The sequence below is a fragment of the Benincasa hispida genome, chromosome 7 (genome assembly GCF_027475165.1).
Source record: "Benincasa hispida cultivar pf3 chromosome 7, pf3_genome.v1.1, whole genome shotgun sequence".
Classification (NCBI taxonomy): domain Eukaryota; kingdom Viridiplantae; phylum Streptophyta; class Magnoliopsida; order Cucurbitales; family Cucurbitaceae; genus Benincasa; species Benincasa hispida.
In genome coordinates this window covers 21,327,646-21,348,900 of record NC_143484.1, presented here as the reverse complement: position 1 = coordinate 21,348,900, position 21,255 = coordinate 21,327,646, and the positions used below count along the sequence as shown (strand labels likewise).

The following is a 21,255-nucleotide window of genomic DNA, read 5'->3' as shown; positions in this document are numbered from 1 at the left end:
CAACTCTACTATGAATCTAAGGTAGAGACTGAGATGATCCACAAGATTAACACAAAGTATACCTCGAAGCAATCGTGAAACTCTTTGCAAACTTTAGAGAAAACTTGAAACCCTAACTAGAGGCTTGTTCATTATCACAAAATAACATTCAAGAAGCTCCAAAGAAAAGTATCTTGTCATAACAAAAATTTAAAAGATTAAAGATAGGAAAGCTAAACTTGCCATGGGAATACTGGATATAAGATCTCTATTTTTAGCATATTTGAAAATTTGAAAGAGACATTAGAAAAGAATAGAAAAATAGAGACATAAATGATCTCCTTCACTTAAACCTTGACTAGAAATAACATTTTTAGTAGTGACACCATAGAGTACAAGTGAAAAGAAAACAAATAATGAGTAAATTTAATCAAGTTAATAATCATGGATTAGGGATGTTCATGGATTGATTTGGGTTATATTAGCTGAACCCATGAATCAAACAAATCCATAAAATTTTCATTTATTTGATAATCCAACCCAAACCGCATGGGTCATCGGGTTTTTTGAACACCCCTATCATGGATCATTATCTTTCTTAGCAACAAGGACTTTAGAACATGATTTCTTTTTATTAATGAAATTGATGCAATAATGAGAATGAATAAAAGTAGTTTTTTTTTTTTGCTTTCTTTGTTTCCAAAAGCATTTGGCTTCTTAAGCATCCATGAGGGAGGAAGAGGCATTTGTATTGAGGAAGGATGAAGATTTATCAAGTTGTTGTAGGTTGCCGCCGAGGAAAGAAGCAAACCATTGGGCCGAAAGTTTGGGCCGACGCTTAAGTGTGTGTCGGTCCACATACAAAAGCCCATATCTTGTGGTGTACCCATTAGCCCATTCAAAGTTGTCCATTAAGGACCAAACAAAATACCCTCTCACATCACCACCATTCCTATCATAAAAAAAGACATTATTATTATTATTAACTCGAACATATCTCAGATAAATAATCTAATGCAAAGGTATAGATATTAGGATAATTGTTTTAAATAGTATAACTGTTGGAAATATTTTCAAATATAACTAAATGACCTCTATTAGTATCTATCATTGTTTATCACTGATAAACACTAAACAGTGACATTTTACTATATTTATAAATAAGTTGACTCATTTTTCTATATTTGAAAACATCTCTAGATATTACATCAAACACATCAATTACAATATTAAATATATAGGAAAGATTTGAGATATATGAGCATGGTTTCTTAGGAATGGAGACTAAGTTCACGTGGATTAAGATTCAACGTGGATAATATTGTACCATTATGGATATGTGTTTAAGATAGTTGGCCAAACAATAACAATTATAAGTGAAAATTAGGAGTGTTCAAAAAGCTTGATGACCAGAAAACCTAATCAATCCAATTCAATTCATATAGGTTGAGTTGAGTTTGATTGAAATTTCAAATAAGTGAAAATTTTATGGCTCGAACCAACACGAACTTTACTATTTATTTTAAAAAGTATTTATTTTACATACAATGCAATCATATATATATATACACACATGTATTATTTATTATAATTTTATAATTTATTATTCGACAACTATTAAAAATAATTTTTTAAAAAATTATTTGAAAGGTAAATTTTCATCATATAAATTGAAATTGTATGGGTTGTTTGATTTCAATAGTAGAAAATAATGAAAAAGATATTTTTCATGTTAACATTTTACTTTTTTTTAAAATAAAAATGTGAATAATAGCGTTGTTTGGATTGAAAATATTACCACTAAAACAATTAAATTAGGTCTAAAAAATGTGCATGAACTACTCTCGATGAAGATATGGCATAATCACTCAAAATTATTGAAAATAATATTTCTAAAACCTTAGATTAAAAATGAAAAAGATATATATATATATATATAGAAAAAGTAATAAATGGGCTATTTATTACCTCAATGCTTTAGCCAAGGAAGCAAGGTAATTCTTGTGGTAATAGATTCGTTTTGTGTCATTTAAAATGTCCTCAACTTTGTTACCATTGCCAAGTGGTGGAGAACAACCTGAAAAGTAAAAGAAAACACTTTTCAATATCTTAAAAAGTATAACTTATGTTAATTACAATGAAATTTCAAATTCTTCATAGCATTTAGTTATAAATTTAAAATTTATTTTAAAAAATGGTCGTACTTGAGAACACATTGAAAACAAGTACTTTTTACATACAAACATAATATTCGTTTATACGCCATAGTTTACTATACAAGACCTAATGGTTTAATTTGACATCGCACATTAATGTAATTACATATACAATCATACTTTTATGCTAGCTTACCGTTTTCTGTGATAAAGATTGGCTTGTTAGGATACCTTTCTTTAGCATAGTTAATTATTTCCTCCAAGCCTCTTGGAACAACAACGAATGCTGCTTCACTAGTCTACCATATAAAAAGGTAACTTTAGGATATACATATGTTGAAAAATAATAAAATCCAAGCTCATGATTATTCTACAATGACCACAGAGAATAATCGAGATAAAAGATTTAAGCATAGAAGAAAACAAAAATATATAGAGAGGTTAAAGTCACTTGGAAGCATAGATAGACAAATCATAATGAATTAGGTAGGCCTTCATTATTAGGTGGAGAATAGGAGGCTAAAAATATTTAGTGCTTTAGAGACCATAATCTTATATTTATATATATTGATCATAACGTTCTCATAATTCTCACGATCAATGAATTGTTTTCTTCTTAGCATACCACACCTCAATGTGAGAAGTTATGAGCCCATCATCAAAATCACTTGATATGTCCATTGAATAATTAAAAAAATAATTGCCTTTTTATTTGTTACCCATGTACTACAAATAATATTATGAAAATAATTCCAACACATTCATACTCATACAATTAATATAGGAGACCTACACTTATTTCTTGAGTGTTAATTTTTATTATTTCAAATAATTCACAATTTCTCAATAATTTGTTTATGTAATTAAAAAAAAAAAAAAAAAAAAAAACTACTTCCTCTATTTGAACTAGTTTGAACTTGTCCTTGGTCATGAAGTATTAGTTGTATATACGTGTATGTTTAATCAACAATACAATATTTTCTTGAAAAAGCAAAATCAACAATATGATTGAAAATAGCCTTTGAAATTTCTTTATTAGTTTTAACTTTCATTTTAACATGTCTAAGTTACCTAATTCAATTAGTTAAGCATAAGATCTTCAATAATTTTTAAACAAAAATAAAAAGTAGAGGTAAAAGGGAAAGAACATGCCTCTCTAATGGAAATGTCATCTCGATACCATGTAGTTTCAAGAAATCCTTGTATAGGATGATATGAACCTTCAAAGGAGCAAGTGGAATGAAGACAATCCTTTGTATATAAAGTAGCATAGTGGTTGATGCCAATATAGTCCAAACTTTCTTTTATAGTATTTTTCTCAATGTCTGAGAAACTTGGAAGTTGGTTTCCTAAAATTTCTCTCATTTCCTTAGGATAATCTCCATATACAAGAGGATCATACACCCTATTCATGTTTAGAAAGAAAATTAAACTTTTTTTATTGATTAAAAGGAAACAATAATTTTTATTAAATAAATGAAAAGAGGCCAATGCTCAAAAGATAAAGAAACAAAACCAAACAAAAACTTATCAAGTACACTTAGAGCAATATACCTAGAACCATGCAAGGTAATTAAACTTTTATTTTTCAACATTTTCTTTACTTTAATTTAAAAAAAGAAGATTGATAAGAAATTCAAATTATTTATATATACTAATATGACATAGCTTTTGAAAGAGTTAACCGATGAAAGATCATAAAGCTTGTTTGTTTTATAAGACTTTTGAGAATGCATCATACAAGACTTTCCTTGCCTCAACTTCATATAGGACAACTTTATAATTCTTAGTACCTAGATCAACAGGTAAAGTGGTCTGAACTCGAAGTGGTAGCAGCTGTAAATTTATATTTTTCTATGAAGAAGATCACATGCAAGCTAATAAGAACTACACACTAGTGTGGTGTAGGTTACACAAACTTTAATGCTTAAGTTAGGAAGTCTAAAAATTCAAAATTCCTAGCGCAGAGACAACTTACCTCTTATATTTCTCACCTTCCCTATTTATAGGTTTAGGTACGCAAAGCTTTCTGTATTTAGGATTCTCCCCTAAATCTCAGGATGTTATCTTTCCTTCTAGGGCAACATTCTACGAAAAAGGTTTAACTCAGTGGACTCACCCTTGGTTGAGGCCGAGGCCAAGCAGACTAAATTGGCTTTGAGACATGTTAACCACATTTTTTAAGCCCATGTGAGCTTATATCATGCATGGGATGCATACCAGGCAGACCATACCAATTTCATCCTCTAGGCATGGTTAGCTTGCCCGTTTATCGTCATTTTCTTGTCCCAACTCGGTAATTTCTTCTTCTTTGTTATGTTGTTTTTGCCCTTTAGCCCAACAAGTACCAATAACATTAGTCCACTCCCAAGTTGAGGCTTATGGTTTAGTTATATTTCACGAGTTTTACTTGTAAGAAATGAACTTGGGAATACAATCTCACCTTCTATCACCACATTACCTCGTCGCGAGACTTATCTCAAACTTTATGGGTGTTGAGCCTATCGAGTCAAACCTTTTTTAGGTCCAATGAATTTTTCAATGCGTTTTTTTGCCTCTTGTCAGAGTTATGCACCAAATTGTGTCAGGTCCACCCCATGGATAAGCCTAGGCAACAAAACATTACTCTCTTGATTTAAGGTGAGTCCCACATCATAAGCAGACTTGAAATATTATCTATCCAAACCTATTAAGGCTTAACTAGATCCCTGTTATCCTTTCCTGCCCTATAGAAGAAGTTATGGTTACTTCATCTATCATTTTCCTGGATGGGTTGTCGCTTTAGGCTGCACCCAGTTATCATGTAGCTTTTTTTTTTCTTTTTTTTTCTTTTTTTTTTGTGCAAGAGTTGCTTCTTTTATCCGTAGTGATCATGTATCTCTGCTTCTTCTCATGGAACAAAATACCTCTTTTCTAACAGTTTTTGTAACCTTCATATATTATGATTTTTCACTTAGCCTAAATTGTTGTTCAAGTCGACTCACCACATGTTATTCCATGGATGGTCGATCTTGGTTTGAGGTTGATATTACATCTTCTGAAATTCTAAAGGAATTGTTAAAGAAAGGAAGTCTGGTTCTCCATTATCTTGTACATGCAATGTGAGGGTGGTAACTTGATGATAGCCTCGACCTCGAGACCTAGGTTGAAGAGTGATTAGTCTTTTCACTTTGTATTCCTATCTCTAACTGTAACAATCTTGTCCATCCATCACTTGACCTTATCATTCAGGGGTGGTCGACTTTGACTCAAAGGCAAGCATTGTGTTCAATTTTGCCTTAATGATTTGTCTCACATGTTGACAACCATAATCTTTTGTTCTTTGATGCAGTTTGCAAGGACAGAAGCTTATGTCATCCCCTGGCCTCGAGCCTGAGGTCAAGTAGTGATGCGCTAGAATCTCTACATGCCTGTTGCAACATTCAAAGCCATGTGACACTTGCTTCAACAAGTTATGGAAGACTCAATCTCGATTTTAAGAATTTTGAATTTCAAATTCAAATTTTGATAACCATTTCCCTATCTTTTTCTCTCTCTCTTTTTAGAGGGTCGACCTCGAGATTCCTTTAAGTAGGGTTGGCCTTGGATTTCCTTTGAGCAGGATAGACCTTGGTGTTGATCTTCTGCAAATTTTCAATTTTAACTTTAAATAATTCTTCTTTTATTTGTGGCTGCTTCTTTATTGTCACTTCTCTACTCTTTATTACTCTAGTCTTTCTTTTGAACTACAACATCAACGATGATTATGACCAATCGTACTAACTCAAGCTCAAGCTAATGAAACTTTGTTATCTTTCATCTTCTATTTAGTTTTGTTGATCCAAATTATTTTCACTAGTATCGGCATTGACCTTCCTTTTACCAGGTTGAATTTTGCACTTTTGTTTTTGTATCTTTCAAAGTTGTAACGTAGCATTCTCTTGAATTTTTTTTCCTTTTCTTTGATTGTTCCAATCACATGTGGTGTTAGAAATTTCATAATTGGATGATAAGCTGATGGAACCGCTCCTAATTCATGCAGGGTTGGTCTTCCCCGAAAGTTACTGAGAGTTTGATTCTTCCTTTTAGATCCACTTTCTCTCCCCGTAGACCTATTGGTGGAGTCATACATATACTTAAATGCCCTCTATTTAACATCATCTTATCAAAATCTTCCGAAGTCAAAACAGTCATAAAATTCCCTCCATCAATAAAACATGATGGATTTTCACATTGGCTACTATCAATATCAAAACCAATGCATCATTATGTAGTTGATGAAGGACTTGAGCTTCTTCTTTGAGGAATTCTATGCTTGGGCTTGAACTCTGCATCTACAATAAGTGTACCTGGAGATCACTCAGTTCATACCCTACTTTGCAAGTCATCATCTTTTGGTTTCTACTTGATCCACCTTTAGTTGGTATGTAAGGATTATTCTGACCTTTCAGAGCACTTGGCGACATCGTTCCTCGGCTTGGTCATCCCTATTCGGTCTTGGCTCTCTTTGCAAGGTCGGTTTTGGCCTTTTTTTTCTAGTTTCTTTAATGAACCAGTGAAACAAAAATTTTATGGTCTAGATCTCTTTGGTAAAAATGAAAGCGGACTCATCCAATAATCCATTACAAATTAAGGTTTCAATCTCGTTTTTTAGCTAAATGCAATCCTGTTCCATGTGCCAATAATCTTTATGAAAGAAACAATATCTTTGTTTATCTCTTTGGTATAGTCTAGTATTTGTCTGCTCGATTCTCTCAAAATATTCCCATGTTTTATTTCCATAAGATTCTGCTCTACCGGAAGAATGGTTGGTGTATATTTTTTTTATTCTTGATGTATTATTGAACCGTGGTTGGTCCCAGTCATTCATCCTGCACCTCTTTATTTTGTGTTGCAATATCTCGGTCGACATTTTCCTATTCAAGGCTAAGGCGATCTTCTTCTTGTCTTGACTATCCTCCTTTTCAAATATAGTAGCTCTTAAATGCTCATATACTTTTGTGCCCGTGTAATCAATTCTATGTATGATTTGGTTTTCCTTTTTCCTAATGATCCCAAAACTTTCTTATCTTTAAGCTCATTAACTATGGGTAATAAGGCAGCATAACCGGTATATCTTCTACCTACAATGCCTCAATATTAAATCGCATTATGTATTCTCTTGAATATTACCTATTTCTTGTTACATCCTTTGTAAATATGCTTTTCATAGAACCTCTTTGTCTTCAACTTCAATCCGGCCTCTAGTTTTGTTTTGTAGCATCTCTTGTCGATTTAGCTGCACAGACCTGTCTCTGGGGAATGTCTCATCCAACCTGCTCTTTTTTTTTTTTTTTTTTTTTTTTTTTTAATGGAGGCTTGGTCTCAACGTTGTCTTTGGTCGTTGTTTCCTGAGTTTACTTGTAACATAGATCTGGGCCCCCTACTTTTTTTAGCAACTCCTTGTGCTCTGGTTTCTTTTTCTACTCCTTGCATTAAGTTGTTTCTTTGTCTAGGGCTTTGGGGATTATTATTTTCCTTTCCCTTGGCGAATCACATACAAGCACATCGATAGCACCCTAAAAGTGCTATTTTTCTTAGCTTATTTTAGGCCTGTTCATGCATTTAGGTATTAAGAAATTGAGTGGTAGAATGGACCATCGGAGCCGAAACGGGACAAAAATGAACCAAAATGGAACTTCATAGCATCAATTGTGAAGAAAGGAGGAAAAATGACCAAACGGCTTTGAGAAGCGTCACAATTCTCTCTTTTACACTATCTTTTACGCTGAAAGGTAGTAGCGTGCATATAAGGAAGCATCACTACACTACCCTGGAGCGTTGCAATGCTCTAGAAGTTAATGAGCATTGGAGGCGCGTGCAAAATGGGCAACGTAACATCGGTATAGCTACGTTTGAGGGCTACACTTCAATAAGAGTATTGTAAAGATCCCCTTAGCGTAGCTATGTTTTTGTTTTTGTATAAATGTTTTTTTGCCCAATTTAGGTCATTCTATGCCCAATTTGGCCGCCACCAACCTCATTTTCTCTGAATTTTCCCCTTTTGGGACATTAATTCTTGTTATTCTTCATTTATTTACATTTGGAACTTCATCTTGGCACATGAGTGGCTAAGGTAAGTGATATCTCTAGCTTAGGATAGGACTGATACTTATTGATTCTTGGTTGTGACACTTAATTTAAATTTTATTTGCTGCTAAATTTTATTTGTTCTTGATTAATTCTGACTTCTATGCTTAGAAAACATTGATAGTTTGATCACCCATTTGTGATTTTCTTTTGTTGTTAGAGAGTGCATCGTTGCGTATGAATCTCATTAGGGCATTTGTTGCATGTTTGTGGCTAATTTTCAAGTCTTTTAGGGCAACTCTTGTTTGTTAATTGCATGACTCACCTAAATCAAGAATTAAATCAATTGGCAATATGGCTTTCCAATTGCCAATTGTCTTGGCTAGATACCTAGGCTTCATGTGTATGTTGAATTAATATGGATGCTTGAACCCAATTAGTTGAGCATATAGGATAATTGAGAAATCAATTAATACATTAGGTTATTTAGCTTTGGACTTACAAGTAAACGAGCCAAGAATAAAGTTAAGCAAGGAACGACTTTTTAGTATTCAAAGATGAGTGGATTCCAAGTCTCCTAAGTTAGGTTTAATTAATTGAACTAAATTCTCTTTTAAATTACACTTTTCCATTCATGCAACATGGCCACAAATTTCTAAATGCCTGAATTGCCCTTTCCTTGTTCGTATTGATGAAACTACAAATACCAGCTAATTCCAAAATAGAAAACAGGGTTATATATATAGGATAATTGTTGATATTTGTCAAAGATAACTGCCTCCTAATTTGTTCAAGTAGTTAACATAATCTCTATATTTTATTATTATTTGATATTCTATTTAACCACTTTTCGAATTTATCTCACCTTAATAAAATATCCAAATTTTTCTACCAAATTTATATTTGAAATATCCATATATTATTAAAACTTCTTTTATCCATATATTTTATTCAAATCTCTATATTGTTTTCATAATTGTATACATATATTTTTAATGAATTAACTGTATATTTCTCACATTTTTAATAAATTAGTTGTATATGTTATTTTTTATATTATTTTAACGTTTACTTCCTAAAAAATGGTCATGTGTTGATTGCACAAGAATAAGTTGAATGGTTGCTCCATACATTGCCATAACTTTTGTTACTTACACAAAGGTTTCATCGATTTAGGTTTTCTTGTGGTTTCTTTAACAAGCTATTGTAAATTATGGCCAATACCAGGTATATAAGTAGTGATTTCAAATCCAGAGGTTTCCCGTACTCAAAAATCTCTTCCCTCTTTCGGGGTTACCTACTTGAGGGCTTATAAATGGCTTTGACACAAAGCTTCTCTCTATCGGTCGAGAAGCTCAAATTAGTAAATGGAAAATTTGCTATAACTTTTCCATTAAGATTTGATTTAAAATAAACCAATATCTTCCTCATTTTCCCTTTTTGAACTTTAAATTTATTTTTAATATAAAAATTTGATTTTGATAACTACTTCATGAATTGATTTAAAATAAATCAACCTCTTCCTCATTTTTCTCCCCTAATGATTCAAATTAGCTATTTGTTTTGATTTGATTTAACCACTTTTCGAAAATATTTAGAATTAATCGATATTTAATTTATTTATCATCATTTTTATTTTAATTTATGATATATCTTTAGATTTTATATTATTTTATTAATTTTTTATTATTCTAAATTTGGATTAAATTTTTTATTTTAATTAGGATTTTATTATCATCTTATTATATTATTATATCATTAATTTGTCTTTTTGACAAACAAATATTCACTTTTGCAATCTTGTTGTTTTTGGCCTCTACAACGAACGAGTTAGGTTTTTTCCTAGGTTTTTGTGGTGGATGAAGTTATAAATACAGTGTAATTGTTGAAGCTTATGAAAACAGAATTATGAATACAATATAATTGTAAATAAACGAACTCCCTTCCTTATTTTTCTCCCTGAATTATATTTGAATTTATATTTTATTATCAAATTAGATTTTATCTAACTACCTATCGATTTTTTTAAACATAATAAACAAAAACTTACTTTTTTCTCTCTAATTTATATTTGAATTTATTTTTTATTATCAAATTTGATTATATCCAACTAACTTTTGATTTGTTCATATGTTTGTTACAAATTCAATTGTATCAAAATATTTTTTTATTATTTTATACATATTGTTATCAAATTAATTTGATCTTTTATTTTTTTTTTCATATTTTCGATGTTTTCAATTTTTCATATACAAACATGTAAAAATGGCTTGTTGAACCTAAAAAGAAACATATAAATGGGAATTAAATTTTAAATGTTTGAAACATGTGGGGGTGTATATATATTTTTTAGTTTATTATTATTATTATTAATTAGTATTCTTATTCTTATTATTATTATTATCATCATAATTATTATTATTTATTAAAAGAAGATAACAAAAAACACTAAATCTCATCTTCTTCATCTTCTTTATTTAGAAGTCCAAAATCTCATTTTCTCCTTTGCAATCTCATGTCTTCGATCGTTGGTTCAGCCACTCTTTCTTGAATTTCATCATCCTGGCTAGCTTTTAACGACCATCCTCACCAGGTTGCCGACCTTTTTTCGCTTACACACATGTTTTTTTCTTTTGTTTCTACTTTGAACATCATTTTCAACAATGACGTTTTGGGATTGATAGTGTTTAAAGTTGACTTTCAAGATTCAATGAGCAAAATGGTCACATGGAATGAAGATGATGAGACTCCTACAACTGGTTTGGTGTCAAACACAATCATACTTCCAATGTTCACATCGTCATGAAGTTGCAATTCCTTTAACATATTCACTTGCCAACAACAAACTTTATTGGTAAAATCAACTTTTTTCTTTCTCTCCTTGGAGGAATCCATTGTTGTATACATCCATAAGTTTCTAATAACCATATTGGGTGATTTTTAATTTTGCTTCTTGAATGTTTAGATACTATGTATTTGTGGTTTTAGAATGTCTAGGTAAGGTGTATTTGTAGTATTCGTGTTGTTTTTGAGGTAGGGTATCATTTTCATTTGTACTTAATTTAGTTGTTTTAGGGTAGTTTTGTCATTTTCTAATTAATATTTTTATTATATAAATTCGTTTTGCTATTTTTATAATTTTGAAACTTTTTTATCATTTTTACAAATGAAACTTTAAAATTTACTATTTCTCTTGTCAGCCCAAAAAATTATGCAAAAAAGGCTTGACTTGCTGGGCTCGGCCTTGGTCGAGGCCAAGGTTGAGTGGGCCAATGAACCCTATTCTCTAGGCCCACGTGAGCTCATATCATGCATGGAATGCATAAAACTTCGCCTTTGCTAAATGACCACAAATTTTTATAAAAACTCAAAAAAAAAACGTATGAAATGTCATTTAGCTAATACGAAATTGTATAGATAGAAATATGACAAAAAAGAAATCGCACAATAAGAGCGTACCTGACACACCGAAAGTGTTGTCACGGTTTAAAATTAAAATGTTAGCCACATTGGAAAGTTGTTGGACAAAGATTAGGAAAAAAATAATAAGCAAATGTATACTGATAAGAAAAGAACAAACCAGGAAAAGTCGAAAATCAAGGCTCTCTCAGCAGCATGTTTGTCAAATTCGCTGTCTGTTAATGGTTCATACATATTTCCACCTGCTGCTATTCCTATGGATCCACCTTGTTTTTCCTACAAATAATTATCTCTTCTTTTTTAAAAAAATGAAACTAGAGTTTAATAATTGTTAATAAATGAGCTTTTTTATGATTATTAAAGGTTATTAAAAGGCCTTTGTGATCTTTGTTTGTTCTTTAGATTTAGGTAGGTTAAGAAAAAAAAAAAACCAGAAATTGTTACTAGGGATGATTATATGTTATTTTAATTTTTTCAAGTACAATAAAAATGTGGGATATGGAAATTTAAATCTTGAACTTACAAAAATGAGTACATGCTATTGATTATTGAGCTACATTTATGTTGATAGACTTTTTATTTTTAAAATAGGAAAATTGCATTGTACGACAAATACATTTTAAGAAACCAAATCTATGACTTCAACTTTTTTGTAATTGTAGGTATGACAATCACATAACAATCAAATAGTAATCAAATTTTCAGGCGGAAGTCATTTGCCATATTTAAAAAAAAATAAAATAAATAAAACCTAGAACACTCGCCAAATTTGTAATTACTTTTTATTAAAATCTTAATTACCTCTTTAAAAGATTATATTTATCTTTATTCTTTATAACCACGAGATCTGTTATTCAAAAAAAAATTTCGCCCATTAAGGAACATTGAGGGTATAAAAAGGCAAATAAAGGGGTATTAATAGACTCAATCAATTGAAGGGACACCCCACCAATAAATAATTTTTTTTTTTTTTTTTTTTGGCAAAAAAGAAACAAATAAATTAAGAAGTAAGATTGGTAAGAGCAGGGAGGGGATTCTTCATTCATGAACCCAAAGGGAATGGATTCTAATAAAAAAGGTATATACATCTATATAATTTTATTACACCCAAATCTTTTTATTATAATTTAAAATTTTCATTTAATCTATAAAATATTTAAATAATAGTTTTTTCGTTAAAATAAAATATTCATATTAAATCACATATAAAAATAAGTTAGGATTAAACAACATTTTTGGTCTTTGAACTTTCATGAAAATAACAATTTAGTTACTGAATTTTAGTTAGTAAGGATTTTTGTCTTTATATTTTCAAATTTGTTACAATTTAATGCTATTTTAATAACTATAAAAGTAACGAATTAGTTCCTGTTGTGAAATTATTCATCAAAATTAAGTGTCAACTTTTATTACGTAACAACTTAATCTTTATAATTTATAAATAAATTTGAATCTTGGTCATTTTATCATTCTACACGATAAGAAAGTTCATGAAATTATACTAATGTTCTTCACGGTAGAGAGTAAATTGTTACAAATTGTAAAACATGGATACTAAATTGTTTCGATTCTAGCTCATTTCAATTTCAATTAAAGTAATTATAGTCTAACAGAGAGAGAAAAAAAGGAAATAAACTTACTTGGAAATAGATGCGGTAAAGGTTAACAGCCTTGGCATGGGCAAGTAACATGTTGTGTACAACAATGAGAGGTTCAATATCCGAGTTGCCGGCTAAGCATTTTCCAAAAGGTGGCGAGCAGTGGCCTGGAGGGGAAACTCCATTTAAGTAGGCCGCTTTTGCGATTTGATTTATCTCATTTATCGTTATCCAATGCTTCACTCTGTCTCCAAATTCTTCGAAACAAATTTTTGCAAAATACACAAAATCTTCCCTATCATGTAAAAAATAATGAAATATGACCCCTCAAATTTCATATTGTAATAGTGTTTGCCTCAAATTTTGAAAGTAATGAAATACGACCCTCAACAATTGTCAGAGCATACTAAGACATGTCAATTATCTATACTATCTCTCATGTAATATTAATGAAGGTTTAGAGTGACTCGACAACATTATCGTCCTTACTTGTCTTAACCAAGGATTAAACTATGGATGTCGATAATTATATCAAGATTTTAATTTATGGATATATCGTTAAAATATGCATACTTTTGTAAGTCACAAAATTTGTAAAATTTATTTAGATTAATAATTAAGTTATTTTTACTCTCAAACAAAGTTATGAATATTGTTATTAGCATTCCTGTTCAAATTGGATTAAATTTATAGGCATTTTTTTTATGAGCATTTATATAAAAAAAAATTATTGGTGATATCCATGGATATAAAATATCGACATCGAGCCCTTGATCTATGGATATATTTTAGATATATGGACATGTCGATATATTTCAACCTTGGTCTTAACTTGTTTCTTATAGTGAAGTCTTTCTACACATATGCATGACTAACATAAATCCTTTCAAGATGCTTCATCCTCACTAAAATTTTCAAAAGATTACCAAAAATAGAATTGTTTCAAACTAAATTCCTTTAATGTTGGAGTTCTTATGATTGAGCCACCGAAAATATTTTCTAATTAACTATAATTTCTTTCTTTAACCTCTTATTCGAATGTGATCTTTGTTCATTTATGTATCCCTAATGAACTCAAATGTCACAACAGATGACCTTGACCTTAATTTTACCTCTACTAGAATCATGAGAGATAATAGAAATAATTAACACACTATTAATATGTTCTAACAATGACAAAGGGTCATACTTCATTATTTTCAAAACTTGGGGCAAGCAACGCTATGATCGTGAAATTAAGGTTATCTGTACAAAAAAATTATAATATTTAATGTCCACAAACAAGAGAGAAAAAAAGAAAGAATAGATAAAAGAAGAGAGCAATTACTGCATTTGAGAGCTCATCCAACTTCCGTATCTTTGGTCAAGTTCAAATGGAAGATCAAAATGGTGAATTGTCACGAACGGCTCTATGCCTGTCCCATTTATTCACTTGCTCAAAATACTTTCTTAGAAATTATTTTAATTTCAAGTAGTTTTTAGAATGTTCATTGCTCTATAGATTTAGGGTGTATTTGGAATATATTTTCAAGTGTTTAATTAAAAAAATAAATCATTTTGAAAAAAATTGAAGTGTTTTACAACTACTCAAAATGACTTTTCAAGTATATTTTTTTAATTAGTTTATATCAAAAGTGTTTAAATAAAAATGTGTTTTTGAGAAACACTTTTTCTAAAATCAATCTGAACCAACCCATAAAAAATTTAATGTGTATTATATTTAAACATATATTTTTCAATTAGCTAAAAATACCAAACTACATAATTTTCTTAAGGTAATTCTTAGTTTCATTATTAATCTTTTAAAATTCTCAAATTTACCTCTAATAGATTCTCTTGATTAGATTTATTTAGAAAAAAAGTTGTCAAAATATTGTAACACAATTTATAAAACATTGATGTATTATTTAATTATCACTAATCAAACCATGATATTTCACTATATATATAAATAAGTTAGTTCATTTTTTATATTTAAAAACAATCCATATATATATATATATATATTGAAAATTTACATGCACTACTCACACATGGAAACCCCAACCCACACCATCAAAACGAAGGTTCAAGTCCATTAGCAAGTTTGTATGTCTAAATATAATTAATAATTTAATTTAGTTTAATTTAATAATACGCCAACAATTTTAAGTAGTTTTGGATACGTTTTTTACTTCTTTTTTTTTTAAAAAAATAACTTACCTGAAAATCTTCAATATAATTGTGAAAAATTGAGAAGTTTAAAATTATACAAAAGACAAAAACTTAGGTAAAAATAAAGGAAAAATTATTTCGAAGAGTAAAACTGTTGAAAATATTTACAAGATATAATAAAATTTTAGAATTATCAATGCTAGACACAGTGTCTATCCTCATTAATAGTTCTAAAATTTTACTATATTTTATAAATATTTTAATTTATTTTTTTATAATTAAAAATAGAAAAAAAAAAACTTTTAACATATTATCCACTAAATAAACAAACAAATAATGAAAAGGTATTATAGATAATAAATCATAAAAAAATACTAAATCTAAAGATTGATGTAACATGGATGCACACAATTACACAATTATCAAAGTATATGGAAGTTTTATTGTTTTTTTTGGGTATTTAGTATTAAAAATGATATTTGGTTTAGAGAATATATATTCCATGTGGTCTTTTAGCTCTTAATCTCAAAATAATTAATTTTAATTAATTAATATTTTGATGATAAATTAATTTGTTAACTATTTGAATATTTAAAGTATTCATTGCATAGGATTCGAAACAACGATTCCAAATTGAAACTCAACTTTTGAATTTTTTTTGCCTAATTTCCAATGCTGTCCTTTTTTGTCTTTTTTATTTTCTTCAAATTTTCTTCTTCCATTTCTTTCTTTTCTTTTTCTGATTTTTGGATCCTTTCTTTTTATTTTTAATTTTCTTCACTTTCTCCAATTTTTATTTCTTCACTTTCTTTTTATTTTAATTTTCTTTTCTTTATCCAATTTTTGGATATTCTTCTTTTTTTTGTTTTTAATAAGAATTATGAGGCTGAATTTCATACCTAAGACTTGAAAGTACCCAATTCATAAGTGACTTAACACCAACAAGTCAATCATCAAATTTGATTATTATAACGAAACATTAAATAATATAAATAGCAAATGAAATGGATTGGAAATAAACTATTTTTTAGTCTACAAATTTGCACCATTTTTAGAAACATTTCTTAAAAATTTGAAATAAGAAACAAGAATAGTTATTAAACAAGTTTATTTCTCAAAAAATGAGAAATGCGAATGATATCTGACGCCAATAGTTTTTTTTTCCTTTTTGTAGGACTTAAAGAGTACAATGTCTATCATAAATAAACTTGAAAAAATGGCATAGATGATGAATGACACAAATTGAAGTATATATATATTACATTTATTGAAATTCTGACAGTTGGTATGTATATATATATATATATTTAAATCTTATATTTAATTTTATTACTTTTAATTCATTTAATGTCCACCAATTATTTGAATTTTAACCAGATCCAATGGACCAATTTGAATTTGGTTTTCACACCCTTTTTTTCCCTTTTTAAACACTTCATTTCTTCAAATTTTTAACAACAATTTCATTTTTTCTTTACAATTCTCCATAATTTATTAAGCTTCTATCATCGATCTTTCTGAGCTTCAACTTTTTTCTTTTTCATTTCATTCATGAAAGAGATTTATGTAGGATGAGAATTAATTTGTTGTGAGCTCAAAATTTGTAAATTCACTTTTTTAGAGAGTTTCTCAACTGTGTTCTTTAATTTTTTTTCAAACATTTTGCAAGGATTGCTCTTGATCCAAAAAAAAAAAAAAAAATGTCATAACGGTTTAATCCTAATCCATGAAAAGGATTGAGTTTGCTCCTGAACTCACAAAAAAAACAGTATAGTGGTTGGCCTCAAATCCATGGAAAGAGTTGGTGAGATCCTTATTTGAAATCCCAAGAGGCATTTGGAAAAGTGGATGTAGGTCGAGTTTATCCAAATCACTATAAAAATTTTCGGTGTTAATTTCTCTATCTCTATACTACTTTAATTTTGCAATTAATGTGTTATTATAGTTTATTATATGAAATTAATTGCAATATTTGTTCTAGAAGTTAATTGCCTATGTATATTTGTATATTTTGATGGGTAGTTCTTAAATTTTCACATTCATTATCAATCTTGTTATTAGAATCATATAGAGTGCTTTAAAAGAGTAACTTCATAATTATCTGGGTTGAATTTATTGTTTAAATTACCTGTTAGCAAAAAAAATTGTTAATTTGTTTAACTGGACCAATATTAAAAAAAGAAGTAATTAATTTGATTAAACAACCCTATTCACCCATACCTATCCTCCGCCATAAACAAATTTATAAATGTTTAATAATAAATATTATGAACTTGTTAGTAGTCTCGATATTAAATTGAAAATTCTGCCTTTTTAAGTTCAAATACACAGATGTGGAAGATTGGTTAAATCTTCTATAAAACAATTGGACTATACTCATTTTAGCTAGTTGATGAAATTTAGTAATTTGTATAGGTATAATATTTTTTTTAATTATTTTTTTTCAATCTTATATTCAATTTAATATGGTTAAAAAAACTTTCACTTACCTATATAGTTTAGAAAAGAAAAAAAAAAACTAAATTTAGTAATTTGTAAGAGAAGTACCTTTAAGCAACAAACTATCAATGATTTTGTTGTAGAAAGTGATCCCTCTTCTGTTCACTTTACCAAATCTTCCTTCTACATTATTATCACAAAGTATACTTAATTAATTAATATATTCTATTGGATTAGTCGTTAATCTTATTATGAGAATGATTGTATTCAGCTTACCATTCATGTATAGCGAATAATTATCTTCACGATAACGATTTTCAAAAATATGTATCAACTATTTATTTATTGACATTTTTTTATCTTAAAGTATTTGAATTTTGATTATTTCAATATATAAAAGACATTTTTTTTAAAGATATTATAATTAAAGTGTAGAATGGGGGAATCGAACCTCAAATCACGAGGTTGATAGTATGAACAATATAAAAGACATTTTCCTCACAATAAAGTAATTCCCATTAATATGTATATTTAGGTTTCATTGTATTTTTCTATACCACCCCAACTCTCACATCAATGTACTTAAAAAAAAAAAAAAAAAAGAGGTCTCCATCATCAATAAATGTTAATATTGCTGCCATCTTATTCTTCAAATAAATAAATAAATAATTACTAAAGTCAATAATTGTCAAAGAAGTTAATACTAACATGTGGGATTAATAATTGATATTTTTTTTCACTCCTAAAAAGAAAATGACATTTTCCAATTATGTTAGTGAGCTAGTAGAACAATAAGTAATATGTAATAACATATTAAATAAAAAGTTAAACTTCAAATTTAATTTCTAACTTCCAATTTTTTAAAATCAACCCTCTATTAGACACAAATATTTAAAAGGTTATGTTAGTTAAATTAAATATATCAATTCATTTAAAAAAAAAAATTGTCCAAAACCTAATATTATATACAAAATCATAAATCATTTCAACTTTAGTCACTAAATAGAAATAAACTTTTTTGACTCGTAATTTATCGTATTTAAAATAATAACTTATTCATTTTGAGAAAGGAGTAAAGTTGTTTAGTTATGAGTGCATGTGATTTTTTAAAATCATCAAAATCGTTTTTGTCATTTTTAAAATCATTCTAAAATATCCTTTTAATCAATCAAATTAATTTAATATTAAGACTCTGTTTGGTAACTATTTCGATTTTTGTTTTCGTTTTTTGAAAACTAAGTCTATTTCCTTTTCATTTCACAATGATTTTCATTTCTTAAGTACAATATTCGATCTCTTAGCCAATTTCCAAAAACAAAACAAAATTTTAAAGTACCATTTGATTTTTAGTTTTTTGTTTTTCAAAATTAAGCCTATAGACACTACTTCCACCTCCAAATTTCTTCATTTGTTATCTATATTTTACCAATGATTTAAAACAATCAAGTCAAAATTTGAAAACTAAAAACATAGCTTTTAAAAACTTATTTTTATTTTTTGAATTTGACTAAGAGTTCAACCATTGTACTTAATAAAAATACTAACCATTATAAGAAAAGAGGAGAAATAGGCTTGATTTTCAAAAACAAAAAACTATAAACAAAATGGTTACCAAACGAGATATAAAAGTTACTTTTTTAGTTTTCAAATTTTTGTTGAAAAGGAGATAATAAATGAAGAAATTTGGAGATTGAAGTATGTCTATAAAATTAATTTTAAAAAAATAAAAAATAAAAAACCTAATAGTTACTCATCAGAGTTTAAATTTTACAATTTTTATATCATAAAAATTGGTTAAAAAGATTAAAAACAAATTTTGAAAACGATAAAATTATTTAAATCATTATAAAATCACTCCGAAAGAAACTTACCAGGTAAAATTCGAGTCCAAGAAATGGAAAAGCGATAACTGTTCATCCCCATGGAATGTATTGACTCAATATCTTCCTGCCAAAATCAAAAAACAAAAAATCACCTCAATTTCAACTCTACTCTTCATCGGAAAATTAGTTAAAAACAGAGTACCAGAAACCGGTGGTAGTGATTGTTGGCAACGTCTCCGGTGTCGTTGTTCTTAATCTTTCCTGCAAATTTTCAAAATATTACTAAAATCTTAATCTTAGATTCAAGAAAATTTAATAAATGATTTTAAATTAATTACTTTATTTGGAACACCAAAAATGTGACACATTAATTGAAGATTAGAATGTGATAAGATTAAATAAGTAATCTACTTTTAAATAACCATTTTAGTGTGAAAAAATTTTTAAGTTAAAAAAGGATTTGAAATCACTTTAGATTTCAAAATCATAATCTTTCTTACCCTAACAAATAATGAAATTCATTTGAAATCAATTATAAATTGAAATCTTTCAAAATCACGAGATTCTAAAGGAGCGGGTTTGAATGGAATTGAGAAATTAGAAGGTGAGATTAACCTGGAATATGGGAAAAAACATCCCAATTACTTACTCCCTTCCCATCTTCATTATAGGCCCCTTCAATCTGCAATTACAAGAAAAAATTTTGACCCATAAAATAAAGGGAAAAAAAATGAAGAAGAAGAAGAAATGTATGAGTGCCTGGTAAGAGGAAGTGGCAGTTCCAAAGAGGAAATGCTTTGGAAAATCTGATCTTTTGATTCCTTCTTCTTCTTCATTTTGGGAAAAACATCCATGAGATGAAAGGAAAAGAATGAGGAAAAAATATGACCAAAATTGAAGGATTTTTGTGCCCATCCTATTGTTAAAATATTGAAACAGGCAAACCTTCAATTACATGTGTACTATATAGGATAGGTTTTGTCTTCCATTACTTTATTTGGTTGGGGGATTGTTAGCTTAAATTACTAAATCGACCTCATATAGTTTGAACATAGATTTTTTTTTTTCTATTTACGTCAATGGTCTTATGTTATCTTTAATAGGTCAATTTACATTATTGAAACGAGTAGGTTAAACTATAGAAAATATCAGTGAACTTGATAAATTGTGTGAATAATGCCTCTAACTTTCAAAAGTTGTATTAAAACCCTTAAACTTTCAAAGTTATGTTAATATACTTAACCTTTCAAAGAAGTTAAAAAATGTTCTTGTTGCTAGTATATGGATGAAAACTGTTTATCGACAACCTATGCTAAATTGACCTTGGATTTACATTACCCATTCTGTAAATGCCTTCAAAATTGAGGTTGTTTAGCGGCATTCAACGGGTAATTATTGTTGTGTGACTTTTGTACCATGCAAAACTGCACATATACGATGTCAAGTTTTAATATAGTGATTGAATTTGAGTATAGTCTACTGAATTGGGCGGTTAAGTACCAAAATTACTTCTACCTCATTTTATCTAGAGAAATTAAATATTTGAAGGTGAATTATTTAAATTACTACTACTCCTACTCCTAGCTAAGTGGAGACAACAATTAGAGATAAAATTTAAGATACGATTCATGCAATAAA

At 28.7% G+C, this 21,255-nt stretch overlaps 1 protein-coding gene across 1 annotated transcript; it reads right to left on the bottom strand.

Annotated features, from left to right (window-relative positions):
* Positions 1-293: 293 nt before the first annotated feature.
* On the bottom strand, positions 294-20,792 carry LOC120080863 (putative inactive beta-glucosidase 14). Its single transcript, XM_039035521.2, has 12 exons — positions 20,377-20,792; positions 20,233-20,299; positions 19,820-19,878; positions 19,666-19,741; positions 17,903-17,977; positions 14,529-14,616; positions 13,244-13,496; positions 11,764-11,879; positions 3,288-3,540; positions 2,332-2,434; positions 1,948-2,056; positions 294-931 (listed from the first exon to the last, which is right to left on the bottom strand). Exons 1-12 carry the CDS (start codon positions 20,530-20,532, stop codon positions 697-699), a joined length of 1,590 nt encoding a protein of 529 aa, XP_038891449.1. The 5' UTR covers positions 20,533-20,792; the 3' UTR covers positions 294-696.
* Between the last annotated feature and the right edge of the window lie 463 nt (positions 20,793-21,255).